Source organism: Antedon mediterranea, chromosome 7, assembly GCF_964355755.1.
Source record: "Antedon mediterranea chromosome 7, ecAntMedi1.1, whole genome shotgun sequence".
In the NCBI taxonomy this organism is placed as follows: Eukaryota; Metazoa; Echinodermata; class Crinoidea; order Comatulida; family Antedonidae; genus Antedon; species Antedon mediterranea.
Genome location: NC_092676.1, coordinates 11195996 through 11220924, shown reverse-complemented (window position 1 = coordinate 11220924; position 24929 = coordinate 11195996). Strand labels below are relative to the sequence as shown.

The window sequence follows — 24929 nt, the reverse complement described above, 5'->3', positions numbered from 1 at the left end:
TTGAAGATTAGGCTTAGTTCAAAAAATGTTAGCTAAGTTGATCTAAAAAACTTGTTGTCTGATTTTTAAGGTGAAATTTGTGATAATATTAAAAGTTAAAATGTTAATTGGTGTGTATTTGTATTTCATTTATTGCTCCATTATTATAATAAAAAGCAGGGAACCGTGAAATTTCATTTTAGCTCCGATAAAAAGCAAACATTTTCAGCATATATTTAAATCAATCATATGTTAGTGACAGGTGACATTAACAGATTTATTATGAGATTACTAGTAAGCCTACTAGTAGGTTTAGCTCTATTCATAAAAATATGACATTATATACTGTACATTAATTAATTAGCCTAGGCCTAACTAATTGACTGATTTTTCAGTATTTTACCAAGTCAGCCGTTCAGGCATGCAGACAGTCACCACTTCACACTAATCTTGAAAAAATGAAAGTTGAGCACTTTATTTTAAAATTTATAAGCCCATATTATAAGATTCTGCATCATACACTTAACAAGAACTAAAATTGAGAGCACAGTGATGGAGCGCATCTTCCGTCGTTCTCGTCGCCAAAGGAAACGAGTATTCCAGCCCTGCCGCTTCTTCATAGGCCTACGCGCACCGCACTTTCGCTCAAAATACACTATCTTCAACTCCTTATAGAATTTGTTTTAATTTAATTAATTTTAATTTATTAATTTTAGCAATTAAAACAATACATAGACTTTGAGTGTGCCAAGGAGTGGCAAAAGAGGTCGAAGGACCACTGTCGCCATAAGGCGTACCACACCAGCACTCAAAGCATACAATAAAACATAAAACAATGTAAATAAGTAATATAAATACTATGATTATATACATTAAAGAGGCATAGTGTTTTTAAAGTGGTCCATTAACATGTTTTTAAATTGTACCCAACTTCCGCAAACAAAGGCGTCTGTAATATTGACCGGTAGTGCATTCCACAGACGAATAAATCTGGTTGGGATACAATACTTTCCACTATCAGTTTTGGATGCAAGATGTTTAAAAGTCAGAACATCCAAATGCCTACAATTGATAATCAACATATTTAAAATAAAACTATTCTGTAATTTATATAATATATTTGTAACAAAAATAACGGTAAAATAATCTCGATTTGATTCGGCTGTCATCAAATTCAATCTAGTTAATTGGTCAGAATATGGCTGATCTAAGATTCGTTGATGAAGGATAAATCGACTTGCCCTTCTTTGAATTTTCTCTATCTTATTAATATGACATTGACGATAAGGATACCAAACAGGGGAGCAATATTGAATATGGGGAAGAACAAGACATTTATAAAGTTTAAGTAAAACAGATGTAGAACAACCTGTGGCAATTGACCGTATAAAACCTAACATCCTATTGCATTTCAAAGTTACATTATCTACCTGATGTGCCCATGACAAATTATGGGATATTACCACACCAAGTAACGTAATGTCATTAACGTTCATGAGTTCATGTCCATTTAGATTGTAAGATGGAACAACGGGATCTCGTTTTCTGGACAATGACAACACTTGACATTTATTAGGGTTAAGGGAAAGTGAATTAAGTGCTGACCACCAGGAGATCGTGTCAATGTCCTGTTGCAGAGATAAACTATCTTCCTCCGTCATTATACATTTAGCAATGCAAGTGTCGTCTGCATATTGATATGGTTTTGCATGTAGGTGCATATGTAGATCATTAACATATATATTAAATAACAGGGGTCCAAGCACAGACCCCTGAGGAACCCCTGATCTTACGCAACTCTTGCCGGACATCTTTCCATTAAAAACAACTTGTTGCTTACGTCCAGTTAAAAATGATTCCAACCAAGGCAACATGGAACCACCAATTCCATAGGTTCTTTTTAGTTTGGAAATCATTGTAGAGTGCGAAATTGAATCAAATGCACGACTATAGTCTAGTGCAACAATATCAATGCGTGGGAAACCTTTGTCAAGTAAGGTTGTCCATGATGTTGTCGCCTCGGCTAGCAAGCTTGAACAAGATTTACCAGGAGTAAATCCATGCTGCGCATCATACAGAAGGCCGAACTCGTTTAGGTGGATACGAAGTTCATCAGCAACTATGCTCTCCAATACTTTGCAAAATAGCGAAGTTAAGGCTACCGGTCTGTAGTTTTTCAATTCGCCTTTCTTGCCCTTTTTGTGAATGGGAGCAATATTTGCATCTTTCCAGGCCGAAGGTACTTCGCCACTAGACAAGCTATAATTGTATATGTCTGTCAGCAACGGTGACAGACTAGCAGCACATAGCTTCAGCATAGACGATGTCAGACAGTCAGGACCAGGTGCTTTTCCATTTTTTAAGTTTCTCAATTTTTTATATACAGTGACAGGGTGAATATATATGTTTTCCAGAGTTGGAATATAGTATAATTTTCGTCACTTGGAGGCTCAGTAAAATATGACGAAAATAAGGAATTAAATGAATCTGCAATAATGATAGGATCGGAACATGCTATACCATTGACCTCAAAGATGGAACACTGAACTGACTGTCTTTTAGATTTTACATAAGACCAGAACTGCTTTGTGTTGTGCGGCTTAGACATTAGGTCATTTAAAAATTGACTTTTACATCGACCTATATCATATTTTACTTTATTACGAATTTTCTTGTAACTATTCCAGTGTTCAACAGTGCCTGAAGACTTTGCACGTTTAAATAGTCGACGTTTTAATGTTACAAGACGCTTAATATCCGGAGAAATCCACGGTTTGGTTTTCTTTTTCTGTCTTCTGTTAGGGATTGTAGCATTGATACAGTCCATAAATAATGATTGGAACTTTTCCCATGTTTTGTTAACAGATTTGTCATCATAAATTGAGTCCCATGTGATTCTTCTGACACTATTGTTAAGTAATTCTATGTCAGTCTTATTATACAGGTATTTTGTCCTTATCGGAAGGGCCATGACCCTAGGCTCACCGCGAATCCGAAAGGAAATCATGCAGTGATCAGAGGTTGAGAATGGTTCCATAACACGTATTTCACACACTTGTTGATCACAGTTGGTAAATAGTAGGTCAATGAGAGTGCTATTTCGATCTAAACTGGTTGCAATTCTCGTTGGCTCCTCAATCATCTGACGAAGGCCTAAGGATGAAGTCCACTCGGAGACTTTAGTAAGTAGCTGGTTAGCCGGATTACAACCAGCTTCCAACCAGTTGATATTAAAGTCCCCCATTAGGACAACTCCTTTGAACTGTTGGATGTTTAAGTTCAGCAGTACTTCTTCCAGATGAATGGCAGAATTGGCATCACCAGGTGGCCTGTAATATATACCACATAGCCACTTTCCGTCTTTTAAACTGAATTCAGCCCAAACACATTCGATATCGGCCATAGAGGGATGTAAAATGCGTTTAGGGTCCAACTCTGGTTTTATTGCCAGTAAGACTCCACCACCACGGGTAGCACGATCCTTTCTAAAGATGACATGTTGAGATGAGATAGTGCCATCCAGGATTGTGTCATCAAGCCAACTCTCTGTGACTCAATCAATCAATCAAAGTAACATTTATTTCTCTTGTCTTTCATAGAAAATAAAAATTAACAGTAAAAATTATTAAAATAAGAGGGGCAACATTCCTAAAAAGCAAAGCTTGTATAAGGCAGCCCATAGAAAATGAAAAAAAAAAAACAGGACAACACGGGAACCGGAAACAGGACAAAAACAGTAATGAAGACTTTTAGATTCAGGGTACCGAAAAGACTAAATATCAAAACTACAATGAGTGAAAGGATAATTAAACATAACTAGATAAGAGGTGCCGTTTCAATTTAAAAGAAAAACTCTTCTTAGACAAAGCACTTTTTATATTAACTGGTACGTTATCCCAAAGTTTAGGACCAGTGAACTTAATGCTATGTTTAAAAGAAGTAGTTTTAAAAAAAGGAATACGTATTTGATTTGCGCTCCGAGTACTGTGGTTATGAAAATTAAGATTGAAACTAAATAAATCATTAAAGTGTGATGGCAGGATCGAGTTTAGCCATGAATAGAGGAAAACACTTTGTTGAAGATGGTTAATATCCTGAATTTTAAGAAGACCAAATGAAGAAAATAAAGGATTGGAATGGGATAAAGGAGGAGCATTTGCTATGTATCTTACGGTTTCCTTTTGGATCAATAACAGTTTGTTTAAGTAGGACGGGTATGTATTACCCCAAATAATATTACAGTAAGTGAGGTAAGGGAGGATTAGTGAACAGTAAAGAATCCGGAGTATGTTTTGAGGGATGAAAGATGATAATCTATATAATATGATACCAGAACTTTTGGATATTTTGTTTTCGACTTGAGTAATCTGATGTTTTCAATTTAGCTTACAGTCCAGATAAACACCAAGAAATTTAGTTTTCTCAACAATAGGTATTAATTGATCTTTAATTTTTAGTTTAAAAGTACTAGTATTTAGTGGTATTTGTGAATTTTTGAACACCATACAACAGCACTTTTTTAGATTAACAGAAAGTTTGTTTGCAGAAAAGTATGTTAAAATTTTGGGTAGATTTTCGGTTGATATTTTAAAAAGGGAATCTATATTTTTATCAGTGTAAATAAGGGTTGTGTCATCAGCATACAACAGAAAAGAAAACATATTTGAGGCATTATGGATATCCAATCAGACTTAAGTCCATTTGATGAACCAGATTGTCAAAGCAGGAAAGTTTGTTCTTCAAACTGCGGGCATTCATACATACTCCAGTCAGACATGGATTGTTTCTGTGAACACTAGCATCCGATTGATTATCTTGGATAGAGTCCAAAGTGGAGTTGAGTGAGAAGTCATCACTAAAAAAAGAGTCATTCAACCGCGGCAATGCACATACAAAACATGTCCAGGTGTAATTCCTACCTTTATAAAACCGTCTATAATTAACCTGAGAAATCGAGACACAACTAGCATGGAAAACCATTTGACAGTTGCAGCAAGTAACCTGCTGACGGTTCCGAAAAATGTTACTAGCGCAAGTACCACATATAATAGAGCCTGTCACACCAGACCTACCTACAATACTAGATTCAGAACGTTTTAGAGCATCAGTCGACCTAGAAGTGGAATCAGGCCCCGGGTTAGGGTGGATATCGACGCATAATGATAGAAGATCTATATTAAATGTGGACACTGAACTGGTATCATGGGCCACCCTGCTCTTTGAAAAATGCCTATGTTGTAGCATAGACCTACGATATACTGACTTGTACTTAGGTATCCCAATATAAACTCTAGAATAAACTTTATTAATAAACTCTGTACCATTCTTTAAACAATTTGAATCAGGAACTACAAGACAATAACGGCAAAAAGCTAAACTAATCAAAACAATAAATATCTGTGAATAATAGACCATAATTTATGTTAAGAAATTAATAAATTCAGTCAATAAATTAGAAAGGCCTATGTCCTGTTTAACAATTCGATATAGTAAATGATTACCTAAAATTCAGATAAAATATATACATTTAATTATTATTATTATTAATATTATTTATTTATTTACAAGGATTAAGAAAACTATCTATGTACACAATTTAATTAAATTTAATCAAGTTTATTATATTTACAATGTATTAAAATTAACCTGTATAAGGGAGAGTTTAAATAAGCCCTATTGAAGAACTGTATCTAGCATAGCATAGTATCGAGCATGCGCGAGTAGAGACAACACCTAACTTTTACACGCAGGGAAAAAGATCTTAAATTCAGACTAAAGGTAATATATAGCCAACAAACTCTACTATTTTTAAAAGTTGTATACACTAACTAAAAGAAGACTGCATGATGGCGACTAATAGGCCTACTAGGGCAAATACTAAATCAATTGACTTAACAAGAAAAGCTAGACCCTCCGAAAGTCTAGAAGCAGATGATCCAATCGAAGCCTCCGGCGATCGACAGGGGGAAACTCAAACGCTCGCCGATCAACTAGGTAGGCTATCAGAACAACTTAATGGTAAACTAGATAAAGTCCTAGAAAATCAAAAAAACTACAACAAAAGGCTTACCAAACTGGAAACAACTGTCAAAGATCTAGAAAAAAGTGTGGAATATGCGCATGATTCAACTAACAAAACGAAGGAAGAAATAAAAAAAATTGGAAATGAAATCAAGAAAATGGAGGAGTATGAAAACAAAATGGCGGCTTATCAGGATAAAATGGCGGACATGGAAAATTCAATCCTAAAACAAGAAAGATACAGTAGGAGTTTTAATCTAAGGTTTGGAGGAGTTATAGAAAATGCTACAGAAAACACCCAGGACTTATTGCAAAAAGTACTACGCGAAGAACTCGGACTCGAGGACATCGAAATTGAAAATTGCCATCGCACCGGGAAACGCCGTTTAGATAACAAACCGAGGCATATAATAGCTAAATTTCTGTACCGTCCACAAAGAAACCAAGTCCTAAAACTAGGAAAAGTAAAATTAAAAAGTAAATCACAAAACGTATTTATTACTGAAGATTTACCTGACGCGGACATGAAGAAAAAGAGAGAATTATCTACAATTATGGCGCAGGCATATGCCGAAAAACGTAAGCCCGTATTCAGAAATGGACAACTGTTTATCGACGGTAAGCCATACAAGCCACTAAAATAACTATAATTAAGTCATTAAGCCAAATTAATTAATGTTCAATTGAACACAATTAATTAATGTTTATGAATTATATTTCATACCTACATTACCGCAGAGTCTATCATTGTCTTGTAGAACGTAGACTAATTATGTGATTGTAGTAGTATTTCTACCGTTATAAATTGTAAATAAACGAAGTTTGTTTGTTTATGTCGCGCACCTGGCTGTTAGTGTTATGTTCTGGATATCTCTGTCCATTCAAACTTTAATTCATGTGACCCACGGCAGGTGTGCGACGATAGTGTTACATAATGAGAAATACCAACAACAATTAAGTGGCTGTTGACGATGTAAGTTTCAACGTAGTTGTTTACCGGTAATTCATCGATGAGTTACTGGGTTGATCAAACTCGTAAACGTTAAACACATCGTTTTAATGAAACACAACACAACTAAATGTATTTAAGTTATACTATCCGTACTTTACTAGTGATGTATAATGACAAATTATAACAACATTAAGTGGCTGATGTGATTAATAAGTGAGCGCCGTTATTGAGACATCATGTTCTAGACCGTTTCAACGTAGCTGTTTGTTTACCGGCGATGTTTGACTTACCAGTGAGTAACGATAACTTGCCATAATAATACATTCTGGACATCGGTGAGTTAGATTGATCAAAATCTTTTAAGTTAACCAAATACTTAATTGGCGTCCATGATCATCATTATTGTTTCGCTGCCTGTCGTTTAGTTGTTGTTGGTATGTCATGATAAAACAATTCATATTACATTGTATATATTGTAATTTATTGTACATACTTGTTAACTTAGGCTATATAGTGTTAACTATTCTCTGCTGTAAGCAGCTTGCTCAATTTTATTCATTTGTCATTTCCTTTTCTGTCTAATTTAAATGTTTGAATGTGACCTTTTTGATAATGTAAATGTGAGCACAGAATATTTTAACGAAGATAACTTAATTTCTTCACTTGAACATTCTAATTTATCATCAAACTTTTCTATATTTGGACTAAACTGTCGTAGTGTTGTTAATAAGTTTGACTTAATCTCAAACTATTTAGACTCACTCGTACATGCCTTCTCCGTCATTGCCTTCAGTGAAACCTGGTTAACCGAAAAAGATAATATTAATCTATACCAGTTACCAGGCTACAGTTTGATTCACAATGATAGGAAAGATAAGAGAGGTGGTGGGGTAGCGTTCTATGTTACCAACAAACTAACATATATTATTAGAAATGATCTGTCATCTTGTATGACTGAAGCAGAGACTATTTTTATTGAGATTGAGTTAGAATCAGGAAATAATGTTATTTGTGGTATAGTTTATAGACCACCCTCACGTTCCTTGCAAAAGTTTGATGATGAATTAACATGTGTAATGCAAATGATTAATCTAGAAAAAAAGAAAGCTTACCTTGTGGGAGACTATAACATAAACTTACTCCAACAATCTACCGACAACACTATCCAATCACACTTAGACACAATATTTTCTCAGTCATTTCAGCCAATCATAAAAAGTCCTACTAGAATATCCGATAATTGTGCTTCAATAATTGATAACATTTATTGCAACATCGATTCTTTTACTACGTCCCTTAAAAGTGGAATACTTATTACTGATATTTCTGATCACTTCCCAATATTCTGTGTAGATACTTTGGAAAAACATAATAAGCAATATCCTCGATTTGTATATAAACGACAATACTCTCCTCAACAAACGGAGTATTTTTTGCAAGAATTACAAAGTAATCAGTGGAATGATGTGCTATTCTCAAATAATGCGAATGTTGCTTATCAAAATTTTACAAACACTTTAAATAAAACAATTGATAATTGTTTCCCTTTAAAACGAATTAGAAATAAGGCGAACAAGTTAAAATCTCCTTGGATCACAGCTGAAATTGCCAGAGCTATCTCTCAAAAACATAAATTATATAAAAAGTACAAACAAAATAACACCACTACTAATAAAAGTACGTACATACATTTTAGAAACAAGTTAACCACTACTATTAGAAATCGGAAAAAAGAATATTATATGGTCCAGTTTGAACGAAATAAACAAGATATTAAAAAAACGTGGACAATCCTAAATGATATAATGGGTAGGAAAAAGACTACCAATTTGCCTACAAAAATAAAATTGGGTACTGAGACTTTCTCTGATAATGATGAGAAAGCTGATGCATTCAACTCTTTTTTTATTAATATTGGAGAAAAACTAAATAATAAATTTAGGCATGAATCTCAAAATGAAGAAATCACCCACAGAACTTTCTTAAAGGGAAATTTTACCTCTTCAATGTTTTTTAAGCCTGTTACTGAACATGAACTTAACCACTATATTAAAAACACAAAGAATACTTCTCCTGGCCATGATGGTACAAGTGCCCAACTCATAAAATCTGCTTCCCCGTTTATTTTAAAACCTTTATTGCATATTATTAATACGTCATTATCATCGGGCTGTGTCCCGGCTGATATAAAAATTGCTAAAGTTATCCCGGTATTTAAGAATGGTGACATCTCCGATATAAATAATTATCGGCCTATTTCCATTTTACCCTTTTTTTCCAAAATATTTGAGAGGATTGTGTATGATCAAACGATTTGTTACCTCTCAAAATATAACGTACTGAGTAAAACACAGTATGGATTTAGACAACACCATTCAACTAGTCATGCTTTAATACAATCGATTGAAAAAATCACAAACGCTATTGAGAATAAAGAGTTCACACTAGGAGTTTTCCTTGATTTATCAAAAGCGTTTGATACAATCGATCATGATATATTATTAGATAAGTTAAGATTTTATGGTATAAGAGGAGTTCCGCTAAACTGGTTCTCAAACTATCTTAAAAAAAGACTACAATACACATTTATTGTTAATACTGCATCTAGTAAAATGACAGTAAACACTGGAGTTCCTCAGGGATCCATATTGGGTCCATTATTATTTCTCATATTCATTAATGATATTAGTCTAGCATGTAACCATGTAGACATGATTATGTATGCAGATGACACAAATGTGTTTTATAGTCACAATGATATTACTCAAGCTTTTGATACAATGAACCAGGAGTTATCTATACTTTCGGACTGGTTTATTGCTAACAAATTAACGCTAAATGTAAACAAATCAAAATATGTTATATTTAAGGCTAGAAATAAGTCTGCTGACACTACCTCACTAGAATTGAGGATGGGAAATGAATGTATAGTAAAAGCTACTGAAGTTAAATTTCTAGGCTTATTTCTGGATGAAACTTTATCGTTTAATTATCATGTAAATGAGGTAGCAAACAGTATTTCTAGAATAATTGGTGTCTTAAACAAAGTGAAGTCTATGTTATCAAGTAAAATCTTGTTAACGGTATACAATGCACTTATATTACCTAGAATAACGTATGCCATCACAGTATGGGGTGCTACTTCTGCTACAAACTTAAACCGTATACATATTCTCCAGAAAAAAGCACTTAGAAATATTTGTCATGTTCATTTTATGCATCCTTCTCATCCACTTTTTATTTCAACCCAAACATTAAATATTTTTGACCTTTATACGAAACACACTGCTATATTTATGTATCAATATAAACATAATCTATTACCTGAATCATTTAATAACTTATTTAGTACATCTGCCTCATTCCATAATTACTCAACTAGAAACAGGTCAAACTACTGTCCACAACTAAAACGCACCAAAGTCGGACAGCAATGTATTTCCTACCAAGGAACACATATTTGGAACAATTTAACAGACTATATAAAACAATCCCCCACTTTAAGTTTGTTTAAACAGAGATTAAAGCAATATTATAACAATAGAAATATTTAAGTTAAGTAAATCACATTATGTTATTTTGGTTTGTTCTTTTTGTTTGTACTAATTGTTTGATCTTTTTGTTAGGGTTACATGCTTAAAGCACTTGTGCTTATTTTGTATCCCATTCCATTATCTTATTATTTGTATTGTATTTGTATATGTTTTTATTTTGATTATGGAATAAAAATGTCGATGAATTGAATTGAATATGGATTGGGGGCCTACTAATAGGATAATGTCCTGGCCAGACAGCTCACACAGTGCTGTGAACAATAGGGATTCCACACTACCAAAGGAAATGTTGAAAAATAACCCCAAGCTTATATTTGGAAATCTTTGAAAATGCATATAAGACTATATTATAGCGTTTTTCATTTAAAAATTGCAAATTAATGTTAGCTATTTTAACAAATTAGTTAGTTTTCACTTTTTTGTTTTCGCCGTATAACTCGCTTTGTTTACGTTTACACTTGGCTTAGACGTTTATCTTAGAATTCGAATAAATTAATCCATAATCAACTAAAATTGCTATTGTTGTGGTTTGTGTTTAATATAAATGTTCTTTATAAACAGAAATAAATCAAACAACAATATAATTTAATATAAACCCGTTGAAAGGGAAATTTAGACAGCCTATAAAACACGGAAGTCAGAACTCGCGTCGCTCGAAATGCTCGGTAACTTTCTATTTATAGCCAATCGAAAAAGGCTCCGGCTAACTTAAACAATGAAAACGGCTCTCGGAACACTTAATGTCCCATTTTTGCTGTTTGACGTGGATGTGGATCATCAACATGAATGTTAAGATCACCACATATAATTACATCAGATGGTAGTAGCATAACATCTGTCAATAACATATGAAAATTATTGAAAAAGTCTAAATGAGAAAAACCAAGAGGACGGTAAATGTTGACTATATGCACTGATTGCGAATCAGACTTGACAGTTGAATGAATGGCCTCGAATAAGTTGAAAACTGGAGACATCTCATTCCTTTTACAATTAGAGAGGATCGATGCAAAACGCCAACTCCGCCTCCTTCTCTTCCTAGCCTTGGAACATTCTTGAATTCAAAACCATTTGTAGTAAGTTCACCAGTGGCAATGTCTTCGTCTGGTTTTACCCATGTCTCTGTGACTGCAACAAGATCGAGTGTATTGGAAGCAACAAAGTCAACAAACTCTTAGGTTTTATTTCTAAGAGACCTTGCATTCTAAACAGAATTCAACTAGGGATCTATTATTAACTATAGGCCTAATATTAACACCAGCCGGCCCAGTATTATCATTTGGAGACAGTGTAGAATTGAAAACAGTTGTGGAATTACGTTGTTTAAAAACATGTTTACCACCACGACAGCCTCTCCTTCGCTTATTTCTATGAATACCATTCACCTTCAAACTTTCAAACACGGAAGAATCTGGGCGAACATAATGGAAAGATTAAACGAGTACTTACTTAAGTATGAAGTTTGGTCTTCATTTCATGAAGTACTGGTAGTGGGTAGAGATTATGTGAGATACGAGCCTAGCGCATGCGTAGAGCAGACTTGAAATTGAGATTACCACAGAGTAATAAACACCAATTAAACGATGACATTTAATAAAATATTTTATGCAAAAGTAAAGGGTGGGCGAGGACGGGCACATAATCTCTACCCACTACCATTACTTCATGAAATGAAGACCAAACTTCATACTTAGGTAAGTACTCGTTTAATATTTCCATTTCATCTCGTAATACGTGGTTACGAGATTATTGTGAGATATTGAAAGCTACTCTGTGGTCATCTCACCAACAATAACCCGTAATAGAAAAGCACTATATACAACTTTTCGTTTTTTAATGAATGTCCATTTCAATTTATTCATCAAAGATCAACCAATTCAAAACAACACTAAAACATGCTTCAACAGAAATCTGTATGCAAAACCAAGTGACTAAACTACATCTTAAGAATAGCCTCCTGAAACTATGCATTTTCTACCAAAACTGGTTTATTATAAAATTTACGAAACGTGTGTTGACTTGTCCAGCCCGCATTAGCATAATTTGGGTAACTGGCACATTCTTAGTATTAGCGGCGGACGCCGCCGCTGCCCTTACTGAATGTGGTTTGTATTTACTATCAATTCCAGAGTTTAATAAAATTGTTTTTATCCACCTTGCTATGGTATCTTTTGAAACCTTATCATGAGGTTTTCTATAACTAATAAGTAACTGCTGTTCATCTTTGCGTAACATTGCGGTCTTTGCTTAAGGCCGGTGCACACCGAACGCGAAGCCGCGAAGCGTCATGCGTCACGCGTCATTCGACGGATCGCTTTGAAAGTTGAATTGTCATGCGTCTATTAGTTTTTCTTGTCGGTTCCCACTAAACGCGTCACGATGTGCTGATTCGTCGCGATTGCTAGGCCTAGGAGATAGTGGGTTGGCCAATACAATGCTACATTTAAAATAATCAGAGAAGATGACTCTGAAGTATTTCCTATGTAAGTTTAACCAGAGAAGAGTTAAATTAAAATGTAATTTAACTCTTCCCTGGTTACACCAATCACAGTGTTTGGTTTTGGTGGGAAAATGTTATTCTTTTCAAAAGCCTGAAATGTGCATGATTGTATGTATATATCAGAAGGAAAGAAGATGTATCCAATATCAATACAGTTACAAGAATTAAAGCATTTATTTCATGTTGACTACACGTACATGTGATCTGCTGACTGTATTTATTAGTGGTGTTACAAATATCTTTCAACAGAGGTTATTATAACCATATAAAAGATTTCATATAAACACGAACTGGGAATCTTCATGAGTTTGTCACTTTCGAATATAAACTATAGGCCTATATATTAATGTAAAGTTTTCACATTCATTTTCTAATTATTATTAAATATTATATTATTCATGACAAAACATACAGTTTTTTTCTCATTTAAATGTAATAAATATCCCAAACTCATATTTACACTGTATATTATCTTATGACTTTTTTTTCAAATAAATACACTTATTTAAATAGTGAATCATTGTTTTTAAAGGTATCATTAAATATCAACCAGATTTTCTTTTTTACTACTCCTGAATACTTTCGCAAAATAATAAATTTAAAATGTATCATCCAAAAAAAAAATGAAAATTGAAGAAATATTATTATTGTTAAAAGTGAAACTAACCCTAAAGTGTTATACTGTATTACACACAACGAAAATGTTTTAAATTATATTTTCAGGAAGACAATATATCTTGTCCAAAAAATGACACTAAACTTAAAGATGTATTGTCCCATAGAATCATGAAAAATGAAGATGATTAAAATCAAATTTGAATAGGACATTTTGTAGTTTTAGCTGGCAGCCAATTTGACTATTTTTTTAGTATTGGAGTATAACAAAACATATATTTCCATGTGTTCTCTGTTGCTAAAAAAAGACATTCAGTTCAGCTTTCCTTCTATAACCACTTAATAAATACTAGTTACAGTCCAACTCCTCCTTAATCTCTTCCATTTTCTAAAAAAAAAAATGAAATAAGTATTAAAAAATTGCTATAGTAAGGCATATTGCTCAAATAATTTTTTTCTGGCCAATGTATGTCACCAACTGACATACCCATTTGAAAAAAGTCTATACAAACCTGTATCAGCCTCATAATTGCCAGTCCACGTTTTTGAGGAGCAATTGCTCTTAATTCCATGGCAATAATATACTGGCCGCTTAAACTACTAGCTTGGTCATTGGTGGAGTTTGTAACACTGGTAATAGCCTGAAGGATCCCATTTATCAATGTTCATCTAATTGGCCTAAAAGAAATAAAAACAACAGTATTTATGTATTAATATTACCACTAGGCCTATCCTAGCCTTACAACACTAAATCAACTAAATATTAGGCCTATAAATATTAATTAATAATAATAAGTAGGCTAGGCCTAGTTAGGCTAGCCTAGCCTAGTACTGTACTCATATTTAGTAGTAGGCTTAACCTAGGCCTAGGCTAGGCCTGGCCTAGCACATAGTAGACTAGTAGGGATTAGTAAGTATTATGTAGGCCTATAAGTACTACTTGGCACGGCCTAGCCTACTAGGGTATATGTAGCCTAGCCTAGGTAGGCATAGCTAGGCGCTAGTATGGCCTAAAGCTAGGCCTATGTAGGCTAGAAATAGAATAGAAGGCTTGCCAACTCACTTTACAAATTGATCTCTGACGCGTTTTAGGCCTAGTTTTCCTGGCATTCTTCTACACAGATGTTATGTTTGTCTGAAATTATTGTCTTCATGCAGTAATCCTTACGTTTCTGTCTGTGTATGACTTACTTCCCTTATCGTTAAGACAAGAAGGGTAATGACAAAGTATTTCCATAAAGACCTCGCTCGTCAGCCACCATTTTTTAGCCGTCGGTGTCGTCGATGAGAGATATTCCTGACTTCTGATTGGTTGACGAACGCGAACCGCGCTCGCGACGCCTCAAAAAGTTGACCACGGTTCAACTTTTGAAAATTCGCGTGCGAAGCCTTCGCTGCTGTCGTTTTCAACGCGTTGAAGTTGAAATTCGACTATCGTTACACTGTTCGCTTGTATGTTCACACTGGAAGCGTCCTTGCCTGCCGCGTGCGTCACTTTTTAACGCGAAATTCGCGGCTTCGCGTTTGGTGTGCACCGGCCTTAAATAACATTGCAACACATTTACTATGCACAAATTATCCTCAGCCTGATAAGCATCTAAACGAATCCTTTGGCCATGGTAGCCTGGTCTACTTTGTTTGATTAACTCATTTATTTTAAATTCAACATAATCATTCTCAATAATCATATTATCTATACGTAGTAAATGAACTGTCTGGATTCGGCTAGCTGTAATCAGTGTTATTAATGCTACAAGTTTATAAGTTAAGTCCCGTAACCTGAGCTCACAAGTAGGCTGTAATGTTCGAAGATATTTCAGCAAATCACCTGCATTCCATATATCATTATATCTTGGTTGGGGTGGTTTAAGATTAAATACGCCTTTCATGAATCGAGACACTAATGGATTATTACTAATTGGGATATTCCCCTCAAGAGTAACAAAAGATGATAATGCACTCCTTGCTGTATTGAGTGCACTATAACCTATCCCACTTTCAAAAAGATTTGTGAGAAATAGTAATACATTATTTAAATCTGGTTGCAACGGATTACTCTGTTGTTCACTACAAAAGTCACACCATCTATTAATGTAGGATCCATATTGTGATTTGGTTGCTGTCCGCCAAGATGCCAGTAAGATGTTGACTGCTGCATCCGGTACGCCTCTGCTTTTGAATGATCCCCTGATAATCTACAAAATAATAGTTGTAATTTGTGTGATAAAGGATAGGTTTTGTTCACACCAAATAATGTAAGGAGGTTCTTTGATTTTGGTACTACAATAGGATTATCAATTAAAATCTTCAGTAGTTTAGCAAACCATGCCTGGGTTGGCCAGTTAGGGACAATTAAAATTCCCTCTGCTTTATCTTTGATAATTTTTTGAATACACCTTCCTACGACACAAAATGGAGGAAAGGCATAAAAGTTAAGTCTATTCCAATTCAATGAGAATGCATCCACTTCTATTGCCCCTGGGTCAGGGTACCAAGACACATATTTTGGTAATTGTGTATTCAAGCGAGAGGCAAACAGGTCAATATCAGCCTGTCCCTGTAATTCATTCAGTTTCAGGAATATTTTTGGATCAAGTTTCCACTCCAATTCATCTTCAAACTGTCGGGACATTTTATCTGCCACAATATTCTGCAGGCCAGGTAAGTGCACAGCACTTACCCATATGTTACGTTGAATACACCATTCCAATAGATTTTTTGCTAAATCATTACATTTTTTCGATTTAGTGCCTCCCATGTTATTAATATATGCAATTGCTGTAGTGTTATCTAGTTTTAATCTTACATGAATATCTCTTTTTGAATTACAAAATGATTGTAGCGTTAAGAACGCTGCTTTTAGTTCCAATTGATTTATATTAAATATAGAGTCCTGGTCAATATCAACTGGTCCCCAACGACCTCCAATATGAGTAATTCCATTAGAACCACCCCATCCTAATCCACTAGCATCGGACTCTAGTGTCAAACCTGGATTTTGTCTATGAATATTTCTAACTACCTGGCCGACATTCATATACCACCATCTAGCTTCTTCTCTGGCACATATACTGATCTTTATTTTTGCTTCAAAATTACCTCTATTTATGGCAAGATATTTAATTTTCTCTCGTTCTAATTCTCTATAATGTAACTTCACATACTCTGCCCCCGGTAATGATGCTACTACTTTCCCAATATAACATGCCAATTGTCGAATTGTTATTCTCTTTGACGTCATTGTTTGTTTGGAAAATTCAGTAATTTGTTCAATTTTGCGTCGAGTTAATGTAATTGTCATGAGACTGGAGTCAATGACAAACCCAAGAAATTCAATTTTATGAGTAGGAATTAAAACAGATTTGGTAGGATGAATTACAAAACCCAATTTTTGTAGCATCCGAACAGTATCTGATACTGCTTGTTTAGCAGTAGATTGCGTTTCTGCAATGATGAGTGTATCATCTATATATGCTACTATCTCGTGACCGATAATCCTGAGGATGGACATTGGCACTTTAAGAATTTTATTAAAAATCCTTGGACCTGATGTTAAGCCATTTGGCAATGCTTTAAATTGCCATTTCTCTCCCTTCCACAGAAAGCGAAGGTATTTCCTAAATGATTGGTGAATTGGTATTGAATAATAAGCATCTTTTAAATCCAAGGAAGCAAAAAAGCAATTTTTTGTAACAAGGTTAATAGCTTGTTCCAGGGAATCCATCTTAAAATGATGGTAAACAATGTGCTCATTTAATTTTGATAGATCTAGGATCATTCGGATTCCCCCATCTTTGTTTGTCTTGTAAATATGTTAGAAATGAATTTGTGGTCCTCAGGAGTGGCCCTTTCAATCACCTGTTTTTTGATTAGGGATAATATCTCATTATCCACAGCACTAACCTCATAGTAGTTTAACTTATAGGGATATGGAATCCTCTCCTGAATTGGTGGAGAGCTAAAAAATTCCAACTGGTATCCCTTGATAATATTAAGCACAATCTGATCAGAATTGTATTTATTCCACTCTGATTCATATTTTCTTATCTGTCCCCCAATAAACTGATTGGGATTTAAGTATATACTTACCTCATTAGTTATTTCTTTTCTTGTGTTGTCAACGGGGCTTTGGATTTTGTGAATGGTTTCTTGTGGCTTGACCACTGCCCTCTCCTGAGAGGTTGTCCTAAAAAAAGGACCCCTAGAGTATCCACGGCCTCTAGTTCCTTCATAAGGGTTAAACCGCAAAGTTCTTCTACCCCTGTTCATGACTCTTCCTCTGAAATGGGAACCCCGGTACACATTATATGGTTGTCTTTTAGTTACGGTTTGGATTTTGTCTTTCATGTCTTTGACTCTTTTTGCCAAATCATCTCTAAATAACAATGGAGGCCCTACACAGCGCCTGCTTGTATTTTTCATCCAATTCAGGTTTTAAATTCTCGCGTCTGATTAGACTTAGTTCAAAGTTGGCATGTGCCATCAATGCTATTATATCTTCCTTTGTTGAGGAAGGTTCGCGTTCTTGTTGGTTCACCATGGCTGAAATAGCCCCAATCATGCTTCTCTGCACCCGTTGTATTTTCAAGTCCGACGACTTTGATGCAGCTGAAATATTATCCCATATAATAGGGTTAACCTTTGGTACAATCAGGTTTTCTAGGTTGGCTGGTGGTGGGTATTTATCGATTGTATCATTAATTTTATCATCTTCCAATTTTTCAGAAATCAGTAACTAACACTTAGAGCCTATCCTTCGTTAATATTTGACCCTGTGGGTCTGGTCGCCTTAAATTGCAAATATTGGGCCAGTGGCCTTGTTGCTTTCACTCCCTGTGGGAGACAGGTGCTGGTCACCATCTTTATCTTTAGGGTCAGAATTGAATTCACTCCCTGTGGGAGGACTCTCATCATCATCATAATCATAGTACTGTGTACTACCAGTGTTATAGGCTATTTCCTGTAACATGTGACATAGATTCGCATTTGAATCTTCTTGTTTTTCTAACGATTTTTCAATAGCAGTCATTCCGCTTTCCAAACCGGCCACCTCATTATTCGACCGTTTCACTTTTTTCGTTTTAGACACACTGCCACTACTGCTGGCATTGCGTTTTGTATTTGACTTTTCTTCAGACAAAAACTCTTTCATGCAAGCATGATTATATTGTTCCACCTCTATAGGTGCACCTAGGTCTAAGCCAAGGTCTAATTCATCTGTCAATACAGACTCTTGTCTATCGTCTGCCGACATTTTTGATACTGACTGTACTTACGTGTACGCACACAACGGCCTTGGTTGGTGCTCCGCGGAACACAATTCCTTCCCCAGACGATGACAGGGAGTGTTGCCAAAGTGCGAGTCAACGAGGCACGAAATGCACGCATAATACACGCAATGCATGCAATCCACGACGGTAATTCAACGGAAAAAATACCAACAGCGAGCGAGCCTTCGAATAATAATAAGCCTTCGTTTTCGTTAATATTTGTGTACAATTCATAAACATTTATGAATCACCTACCGTTAATGTAATTATGTTAACAATTTCGAATATCCAAATGCGACCTCGATGTTTACAGTTAGTTTTAGGTGGTGCCTGGTCACCGTCTATGAAGCCGTGCTAGCTAGCCAGCCTAGGCCCTATATAGTATACTGTAGCCCCAGTGGTGGCGCCAGCGGGGGGGGGGGGGGGGCTACGGGGGCTCTAGCCCCCTCGTCGGGGAGCCTAGCCCCCCCCCCTCCGTCGGGGAACACGGGTACTTTTTGTCGGGGAATAAAATATACAGTAAAAAACGTTCGCGTTCACTTCATATAGCTTCAGCGCCTAGAAAACCACGACGTTCCATTGACCGTGAGAGTACAGTACGTCAGAGGGCTATTTATGCACTTTTATCGCTGGCAATAAATGAATGCATAAAAGTGTTATGCATTCATTTATTGCCAGCGATTTAACTTACTACTAAACATTAGCTAGGTACGCACTTGTCTAGCGGTATCCCTTTGAACGAATCGTTCAACATTGGGTCGAGACGCGTGATATCAAGTTCCATCCAGGGACCAAAATGTGTAATGTAGTTATTTTCCAGGCGAAGTTTACCGACGGTTACCGAAGGGAACACGGGTACTTTTTGTCGGGGAATATAATATACAGTAAAAAGCGTTCGCGTTCACTTCGTAGCTAGCTTCAGCGCCTAGAAAACCGCGACGTTCCATTGACCGTGAGAGTACGTCAGAGTGATATTATGCACTTTATATGCATTCATTATTGCCAGCGATCTAACTTACTTCTAAACAATAGCTAGGTGCGCACTTGTCTGGCGGTATCCCTTTGTACGAATCGTTCAACGTTGGGTCGAGACGCGTGATATCATGTTCCATCCAGGGACCAAAATGTGTAGTTATTTTCCAGGCGAAGTTTACTGACGGTTACGTCGTGTACTGCGTCGACGTACGCTACACTACAGCAAAAACGAATTATGTTAATTGTTCGTATGTTCACCAATTTTTTAATTTACAAGTAACCTTCTGTACCGTGGGGTAATACATTTTTCAACCATTACTAAACAAAAAAACATGCCATTTTCGCTTAGCCAACATCTGATTATAGCTAAGTTATTACATTTTCAATGTCCTGTATGTCATGAATTTCTCACCACTCGGAAGTCCAGATGGTACGCACGCATACACTTGGGAGGAAAAAACTTATTTCCCCGACTGAAAAAGGTCTACGCTTGCGTTTTTTAAGCCTCTAGGCCTGATGTTTCCAAAGTATAAAATGCAATTTTTTGAAGACCTGCAGGTCTAGTTTTAAACATTTTTAAACAGTATAAATTATACTTCAAAACATGAAACAAAATATATAAGTCCCTATCATTGTTGTGACTGAGCTAAGAAATGTTTGAAAAATAAAGATGAATTAGGTCCCGGAAAATGCACATCTTGTACTTCGAAATATGACCAGCTTTATTGTTGGGGCTAATAAGTCCAATTTCCGGGACCTCCAACTCTATTTTTCTAAATTTTCTTTGAACTTTTATTTTTTAAATTGAAAAATATGGATTGAAACAGTCATCGCGCATCGTTTTTTTTGCACGCAGTTTTTTATTTATGCATTATAAAAAATGGAAAAAATGGCTACCCTAAATCTGATTAAAATGACCTCAAATTAATGACGCTAGAACGCGTTGCTTCCGGGGGCTTCGCCCCCTGGACCCACACCGGGGGCCCTTGGCGGCCCCCTGGCCCCCAGCCTAGTGATGCTCGCATAGCCCCCTTGTCGGGGAATGTAGTCCCCGCGTCGGAAAGATCCTGGCGCCACCCCTGATAATTTAGTATGTTTTATGGTGCCTCGCACTTTTGGTACAATAGTGTAGTTACACTTCGTACTTACTCGATTGAATTGCAATTAACATGGTCACGTGGGCCGTTGACTCCACTGACTCCAATGAATCCATGGCTTGCAGTTTGTCAATACCCGATGACAGGCCACACACTGGGTGTCGAATGGCGCGAATTGCCTGCCACACTGTGTAAAAACCAACCTGGGTATCGACAAATTGTTTTGGATTTATGTCAGCTAATTGAGCGTAGAATTTATAAAAAGACTTCAGCAAACAAACCCAAAAGTTTAAAGTTGTATTGTCCCCCAAAACATGAAAAATAAAGATGAAAAAAATCAAATTTTGAATAGACCATTTTGTAGTTATAATAAAGTTATTCACTTTCGCCGAAAAAAAATCCGAAAAAAATATTGATTTCGCTTATAAAAAATCAAAATAAGTTTACCATTTTTTCGAACTCATAAGTTCAGAAATTCCAAAATAACGATGGTTAGCTAACAGCTCATAAATATGCATGATATGTTAATGAGTATCCAAACAGGGGAGATCCGATCTGTTCACCACGTAAACAAACATGTGCGAAGAACAGAAGAAAGTGCTGGGGTTTCCCTGATCGTATGATGTAAAAAGCTCTGCCGTTAATTTGCTGGTAAGTAGAATTCTATTTTAGATGAATGACACATCCTCCTATAATAGTTTTTGGCGTATAGTTATAGGCTTAGCTATCTAGGCTAGGGCTATAATATAAGCCTACTTCTACTATCTAGTAGGGCCTAGGCCTAGTTAGTTACTACTGTGTAGGGTAGTGTATCAGCAGCTGTAGGCAGGCAGATAATCGGGTCAGAAAAGTAGACGGGAACCCACTTTGAGGCCTAGCTAGGTCCTATATGTCGTACTCACCTAGCTAAGCCATCACTCCACAACTAGCTACAGGAAATAGACCTACTATGTTGATGTACCACTGATATACATTTGGAGCTCGAATTAATTTTAAAGTCTAAAAAAGACTAACTGATGACAAAAAACGAACATTTGGAAAATGATCAGCATACAGTACCAAAGAAGTTGACGGTAGAATAGATTGTTGTTGATAGCAACCAAAACGAAAACACTAGTAATTAGACTAGGCCTTTTTTAAGGAGGAGATGCACTTTTCAGGGATTCCTTACTGTACATTAGTACCCCAAATTGAAAACTTCAGATTCATGTACAGAAATAATAATTATATGTATGCAATAAATTGTGAAATATTTAACTTTTCTATTTGACTTTTGTATTTATACATCATTGTTTTTCAATTTATAGACTTAAGCTAATAAAGACTGGAACAGAAGTTACACCCATACAGCATTTTAAAGGCAACTGGCAGTAGACTCGGTAGTGGAACACAAGATAAATATTGGATGACTATCATAAAGCATTAGGCAAATGTGTTGGTTGTTTTCCAGCTTTTAAAATGTTGTATAGTTTTCATAATTAGAGCAATAACATTTGTATACAGCATTAAATAAATAAAAAATACTACTACAGTACTGTGTACATGAGATAAAATCACCATAATTTTAATGTGTGAAGATTTACAGTACAGTACAGTAAAAAATGAGTTATTAATTACTAGTATATTTCATTGAATTTCTGCATTATTGTTGACAATTTATTTTCAACTATTAATTGATGTGTTGATTGTGGCATTACAGCAATAGCTTGTCTTCTGTGATTGTTCATCCATTTTAAAGTGTCATAGTAAGAAACGTTCAAATAAATATTGTGAATGTTGCTACCACATTTTGTGTTGATTTCTTCACCATTTTCCACTACTTGCTCATATTGTTCATTCAAGTGTGTTAATACCTATTAAAAGAAAGACATTATTTATTAAAATATGTACATAAAAAGTTTAATTGTGTGAATGTTGGTTTGAACGTTATTGCTTTGGAAGAATTTTCAACATAACGGTACTAAGTACTGTAAAGTACACATTCCAAAAAATATTCAACTTAGATTATTTGGTCATTTTCTCTAAAATAATTACATTATTGGATGTACAGTATAGGCCTAGTTACAATTTTCACAAATTTATATTAGCATTAAAATCTAATTAATCATGAAGGAAAAACCAAGCACCATAATCTCTCCTGGCCCTGGTGGTGACCTTATTTTCTATTTTTGGCAGCCATTCACAAGTTTTCGCTTTTTGAGTTTCGCTGCTCTTATGTATAATTTTTTTTAATCACAAACTCCGTACATAGAAAAGAAAATTAAATGTTTTAAAATGAATGAAAAGTGATATGAATAATGATAAATTAAAGACTATTATTAATATTATAGTATTATACTAAAAATAAGACGAGTTGGTGGTGTCGAAATTCACACAAGTCACAATAAAACCATGGAGGTATAAAATATTTTATTTTTATACCTCCATGCTAAAACCTTATTCCTTACTCCATGCTCACAGATGAATGTTATAGGCCTAATCCTATTTAAAGCTAGGTTGGCAATAACTATTAATAAGGCTTACAAGTTGTATCTATTAGTATTAGCTAGGCCTGCTACTCACTCAGGGTGAACCCTCACTCAGGCCTACAACTAGGCCTAGTACTACTACCACTACTAGACTAGCTACTACTCTAGTAGGCCTAGCCAATAGATAGGGGATAGTACACTAGATAGCCAGTACAGCTGTAATGGGCTAGCTAGGCTTCCTATACTAACTAACAAAGCTGCACCATAGAAACTACAGTTCTTACTTACCAATCTGCTAGGGCCTAGCCATAGTCTTTTCTTCAAGTAGGAGTTGTTTTTTTTGTTGTTAAACTACAGAACTTTCCCACATCGTCGTCTCGCCATATCACGTCGTATTTTTTTTCTGATGACCTAGAGGTCACATACACGCACAAGAATCATACAATATGCATAATTCATAAGCTAATTCAGGTCAAGGGTTAAATTAAACCGGAAGCCAGCTGGCTGCCAGCCAACCGACTTCCGGTTGACTATTTTTTACTTTAAATTACGATTTTCTAAGGTAAATAATTTTTTTTTTTGATCCAATTTTTTTTCAAAGTGAATAACTTTTATGTATCATTAAAATGGCCTTTAAAAAAAAAAAAATTTTTGTTCAGGGGGACAATACATCTTTAAACCTGTTATTGGTCCGCAACTTCGTTGATTTCCCACGCTAATTATGTATATTTTGTAAGTTTCTTCCTCTTTGGAGTGCAAGAAACGTTCAAGAAAACTGCATGTACTTGCTCACTGCTCTACGCAATCAGTCAATAAAGTGAAGTAAAATAAGACACCAATCAAAACTAGGCCTAAGCCAGTCAATTCAATCAAATCAAATCACAACCAGGCAACTGTACCACCACCAAGGGTGAGAGAAGGTAGTGAAGCAGGTAAACAAAGCAACACAAACAATAGATACTGGGCCTAGCTTACAGCACAGTTTTGATACCAATTTTTAAGAAAATAGTTAATTAACAAAATAATTAATTAACAAAATACTCCACAAGGTGTAGGAAATGATATATATCAACTCCAGAGGAAAATAGATACAGATACAATCAGCTACACCATTATGTTAACATTATTGTGCTGAAAGAAGACTCAAAGGTTATGTAGCTAGGCATATGCCATTCCTAGGGCTAGGCCACTAACTCATAAGTCACACATTAGACCTAATTAATGTAAATAACGCCCTAGCCCTGTCACATGATTAACATTTTGATATTGATATACATACCTAATTAATATTATCAACATTTGTACCAATCACCTACAATACCATTCTACAATCTCGACCCACAAATTCTGTCAAACATGTGATTAAAAACTTTTATCCTATCAGAGCAGACCTTTGACTGTCACTTGACAGCCAGAAATCCACATGCATAATTATGTTAGTATGGAAAGCTAGTAGTGTCAAAATTACTTCTAGTTCAAATAAAAATATATTATTAAT

General features: G+C 35.4%; 1 protein-coding gene and 1 long non-coding RNA gene across 2 annotated transcripts; both read right to left on the bottom strand.

Annotated features, from left to right (window-relative positions):
• Positions 1 to 1017: 1017 nt before the first annotated feature.
• On the bottom strand, positions 1018 to 3382 carry LOC140055420 (uncharacterized). Its single transcript, XM_072100759.1, has 3 exons — positions 2500 to 3382; positions 1443 to 2326; positions 1018 to 1041 (listed from the first exon to the last, which is right to left on the bottom strand). Exons 1-3 carry the CDS (start codon positions 3380 to 3382, stop codon positions 1018 to 1020), a joined length of 1791 nt encoding a protein of 596 aa, XP_071956860.1.
• Positions 3383 to 22506: 19124 nt separating this feature from the next.
• Positions 22507 to 24103, bottom strand: LOC140054425 (uncharacterized). The gene is made up of 2 exons (XR_011846516.1): positions 23720 to 24103; positions 22507 to 22816 (listed from the first exon to the last, which is right to left on the bottom strand). It is a non-coding gene; the product is annotated as an uncharacterized lncRNA (long non-coding RNA).
• Positions 24104 to 24929: the final 826 nt, after the last annotated feature.